Below are 4,819 nucleotides of genomic sequence, written 5' to 3' on the forward strand. Positions count from 1 at the left end.
CGGGCGCTGCCTCTGCTTCTGCAGCGAGTAAGCAGTATGTGTGTCTAGGGAAGGGCGGCGAGCGTGTTGGTGTGAGAAGTGTTGTAGATGTAGATGACAAATGAAGAAAAAATATAAAATTTGACAAAACACATCTGAGGTGCAGATGCACTATTGTCCCAATGACCAGTTTTGGTGGCTGTTTACGCGGAATTAGCGCAAAGGGCTTATGGCCGGGAGCAATTAGTATTTTGTATAAGTAAAATGAATTTGTAGTATTAAGCTATTGAATTGTTGCATTTACGACATACTCACAGAAGCTTGTTGCTATAGAACATACATGTAATATGTGAATACGATAGAGAAAGAGGAAGAACATACATTTAATAGGTGAATATCGAAATTGAAAAGAAGAAGAGATTAAATTGATTTGAATACCGACTTGGTCGAACAGCAGCACTTGGCTTTTTATTTCGACATTTTGATTCTGAACTGGTTGCGAGGAGTTGCGGAAACAGTGGCCAAAAGCTAATTTTTAAAAGTTAAAACCAAGACACGGTTTTTAACGCTCTGTATTAGAAAAATAGTGACCATCAAAGTTGCGTACAAGAAATTTTCATAGATGGCGCCACTTTCGAAAAATCTGATGTGAAACTTAGCGGTCATTATTGCAAAGAATGTGCAGGGAAAAAGTACGAATTTTATTTCTGTTTTAAATATCTCATAAATTGGAAAATACGATTAACTGATCCAATTTTTTGATGCATCTTATTGAGTAGGCTTTTTACTACGTGTTCTGTAATGTGAACGATATCTAGTGGTTGGCGATGTATTCTACATCTAGATGTAGTCCTGAGTGACGGGTATGAAAGTTGTGACGCGTAAGAAGCGTCTCACACGTCCCTTCTCGTTTGCATTCATTTGGTAGTGTTTCTCTCTCTTTCACATACTCAAAACCTTGTTGAACAACGCTCTCGTTACAAAAAAAAAACAAAAACCGAACAGAAAACTGAATACAAAACGGGCCAAAAGCGCGTGCCCTGTAAACCGGAAAAATTGCTAACAAAATATGCTATCAGAAAATAGAAACACAAATGTAATTGTATTTATTGCACATTGATTATGCGAATGTTGTTGCACTTTTGGCCGTCGTTCAGTTGAGGTGTTTTTGGAGCTGAAATGCTATTGACAATGAATGTGTGCCATTAATCATATACCTTGTGGCACCCAAAACATTTCTGGTGCAACAGGAAATAATCATTTAGTTGAAGTGTTTCAGTTTGTCTGTAATTGAACTGAAGGTTGAATCTTGAAGGTGTGTGTATTGCTGGAGGTTTTTTTTTCGGTTATGGAAATATTCTGACTTGTGATTGTTAAGGAACTGTGGAGGAGGTTTTTTTTGGAGTCTTGTTTTTATACAATTTAAAGTCACTTTTAACGAGCGTTGATACGTGTTTTTTTAGCCATACCCATTGGAAACTACACGCCACCGGATATCGACTACAACGAGCGCTTCATGTGGGAGGGTGCCACCGATATGAGCGCCAACTATCGACATGCGCTGCAGCGTGGTCTGCCTTTTCCTATACTCACGGTGGCCGAGTACTTTAGCCTCGGTNTGACAATGAATGTGTGCCATTAATCATATACCTTGTGGCACCCAAAACATTTCTGGTGCAACAGGAAATAATCATTTAGTTGAAGTGTTTCAGTTTGTCTGTAATTGAACTGAAGGTTGAATCTTGAAGGTGTGTGTATTGCTGGAGGTTTTTTTTTCGGTTATGGAAATATTCTGACTTGTGATTGTTAAGGAACTGTGGAGGATGTTTTTTGTGGAGTCTTGTTTTTATAAAATTTAAAGTCACTTTTAACGAGCGTTGATACGTGTTTTTTTAGCCATACCCATTGGAAACTACACGCCACCGGATATCGACTACAACGAGCGCTTCATGTGGGAGGGTGCCACCGATATGAGCGCCAACTATCGACATGCGCTGCAGCGTGGTCTGCCTTTTCCTATACTCACGGTGGCCGAGTACTTTAGCCTCGGTCGCGAGGGCTTCTCTTGGGGCGGACAGTACAGGGCTGCGGGATATTTTGCAAGCATAATGCTGTGGTCTTCGCTGGCCTCGTGGCTGCTGATGAACCTTTTACTGATTGCCGTGCCACGGTATGGTGCGTATATGAAGGCTCTTACGGGGGCCTTGCTCGTCTGCACCACCGTGGGATATCATTGTCTGTTGCCCAAGCGACCGTTGTGCATTTATTTGGAGGGCGGACGATTGGAGTTTCACTTTGGATGGTGCTACTGGTTGGTTCTGGTAGCAGGTAAGTGGAATATTCCAGAATTTCCCTTTTGGAGACTCATTTCTGTCCTTCTGTTCAGGTATCCTCTGCTTTATAGCGGGAGTTCTGATCTCCATCATTGATCTGGTGTGGCCGCATACCTTCTCCACGGTGCTGGAGGTGTACTATGGAACGCCCTATGACCGCCATGTGATCCTGGAGGAGTCCAGCGATGTGCGCTACCGCAAGCCCCGCAACAGTCGCAGCCTGGAGGATCCCCCTGGTCTAGGCTCTCGCATACTGCGCCGCTTAAGTTCGAAGGCACGTGACATGAAGCACGGTACGGCGCCGCTACGTGACAGTCCCGCTGGCATCTCCAACAACGCTGTCGGTGGTGGTGGTGGTGGAGGTGGCTTCGAGAACGAGGGCTTCCAGTCCGATGTTCCGAAAAGTCCGTGGCGCTATCCCTTCAGGCGTTCGCAGCAGATGCCGCCGTCGCACCAGCATCCGCTGCAGCAACAGCAGAGTCCCCATCAGTCGCACCATCCGCACCAGCACCACCATCAGCAGCAGCTCCAGTTTGTGGGCGGGCCCGTGGTGAAACATCCTATGCATCATATGCAACGCACCATGTCCCAGGACTCCGGGTCGAGTATTGGATCGGCAGCAGTGCAAATATCACCACTGCATAAGCATGCTCTGTCCCGAATGTTGCCGTAAGTTAAAGTCTTTGTTCACTTTTAAACCTCTAACCAATTTTATTTTTGACTTTCCCTTACCCTGGCAGTAATCCTCCCGTAGAACGTATACGTGACATGGATCACTGGTGATGCCATTGGACAAACCAATTCAACAATTAATTCTTGACTACAGATCGCTTAAAGAAACCGTAGATTAAAACTAAAACAATTGATGAAAAAATGCTACAAAAAAATATGTGATAATTTCTTAATTAAAAAAACAATCATTTAATTGACAACAAAAAAATAAGTAAAAGTTCGTTCGGCAAACAACTCTTTTTTGAGTTCAAAATTTTTAGTAACATTTGTATCTGGTCAATGTCTCATCGTCTGCGACCAACGAATTTCGCTGTAGCGATTAAATTAACAAAAAAATAATTTAATTGACAAAATCACAAAATCACAATTTTAATCTTAAAAAACAAAAATTCGCTAATTTAAAATCTAACTTTAATTAAATTATTTTAAATGTAAGAAAAAGATTGAGGACCTACAATACATTTCCAAGATAAGCACGTTTTTAGTGATGTTCATTTGTGATAAGATAGAATACTGCCACGCATACAAAAACACACTCGGATACACCATACATACATATATACATACATACACACACACACGAGCTAAGAATACAGAGAAAGAAAACAAAGAACACTAAAGAAAACAACCGATATTTTTTTTAGGAATTTGAAGGAATAATTTATTTTATATTATGTTCACGAATAAATATGAATTCCATGCCAGTGTCAATAGCGCTTAAGTCGATTTTGAAACAAAAGTGTAAACTCTTCGTTAAGTTTAATTTTTAAGCCTTAACCATGCTAAACAAAAACAAAAAGAACAAATGACGACAATGAAAACGAAGAAATGCTGAGTTTTAGTTTTGATTAATTTAGTAATAGAAGTAATCGAATTTATGGCTCTTTGGTAAGAGATTGCTTAGGTTTCCAATACTTGATTCTGTCCTTAAAATAAGAAGCCTATACAATGAGGTTCTTTAAAGATTTGATAATGGAAATGTAAAGTAAAGTTTAAGAAATTATGTATTAGATTGGTTCCTTAAAATTATATGCAGATGCATATGACAATTAATCTACAATAGGAATTAAAGGAATAGGTAGTGCCATGGCGAAATTAGTACCAAGGTGATGGATTTGTACGGTGAGGCGTGTAGCTGCTTTTGTTTTTTTTGCGAAAATCTTGTTTTGGGATTCGCCGAAAAATAGGCACTGCTAGGAGTACAAATACGGGCATACGAGAATGCAGAGACAAGTTCATCAAAAGGAGAGCGAGTTCGAAGGAAAATTTCGAATAGACATAGGCTTTAAATAGAGGTCGGCAGGGCGCCATTAGGCATTTTCGATCTGTATCGCTATCAACTAAAAGAGTTTCAGAGGCCAAGAAAGTTTTTTTCCATGTGTATAAGTGCAGTTTAAGTTAAATTTACACCGCCAAATTGGACCACCATGCTAGACCAACTATCCTGCGAGAGCCGCAAGGCATCGATTAGGTAAGGGAAGTGGGGGTGAAAAACAATAAGAAAAGGCGATACTGATACTGAACATTTGCCCACCTTTATGCATATGTACGACTAGATAAGCATTAGAGGAGGCTCGCCCGCTATAAGTACCAGCTGGAGTGACAAAAAACCGGCACATAAGTAAGCCATAGCGGAGACTCGGCCCTTTGAATTTGTCAGCTGGAGCGACAGAGAGTTTCGCCGGAGCTTTTGCCGCCGCTAAGCATGCAAGCAAGCAAGCGAGAGGGAAGACGGCGCACAGTACCAGGCAGACGGCGGCCACTTAAAACAGCGC

The 4,819-nt window shown here is 41.3% G+C and overlaps 1 protein-coding gene across 1 annotated transcript; it reads left to right on the forward strand.

The window, feature by feature from the left end:
* The first annotated feature begins 1,875 nt into the window (after window positions 1–1,875).
* On the forward strand, window positions 1,876–3,182 carry LOC117591539 (dual oxidase maturation factor 1). The gene is made up of 3 exons (XM_034284833.1): window positions 1,876–2,307; window positions 2,366–2,981; window positions 3,053–3,182. Exons 1-3 carry the CDS (start codon window positions 1,929–1,931, stop codon window positions 3,093–3,095), a joined length of 1,038 nt encoding a protein of 345 aa, XP_034140724.1. The 5' UTR covers window positions 1,876–1,928; the 3' UTR covers window positions 3,096–3,182.
* The last annotated feature ends 1,637 nt before the right edge of the window (window positions 3,183–4,819 follow it).

Source organism: Drosophila guanche, unplaced genomic scaffold, assembly GCF_900245975.1.
Source record: "Drosophila guanche unplaced genomic scaffold, DGUA_6, whole genome shotgun sequence".
Lineage (NCBI taxonomy): Eukaryota > Metazoa > Arthropoda > Insecta > Diptera > Drosophilidae > Drosophila > Drosophila guanche.

Coding starts and splice junctions, on each gene's coding strand:
- LOC117591539 (XM_034284833.1), top strand. CDS start 1,929: ATGTGGGAGGGTGCCACCGATATGAGCGCCAACTATCGACATGCGCTG. Junction 2,308..2,365: donor CTGGTTGGTTCTGGTAGCAG/GTAAGTGGAATA, acceptor CCTTCTGTTCAG/GTATCCTCTGCTTTATAGCG. Junction 2,982..3,052: donor GCTCTGTCCCGAATGTTGCC/GTAAGTTAAAGT, acceptor TTACCCTGGCAG/TAATCCTCCCGTAGAACGTA.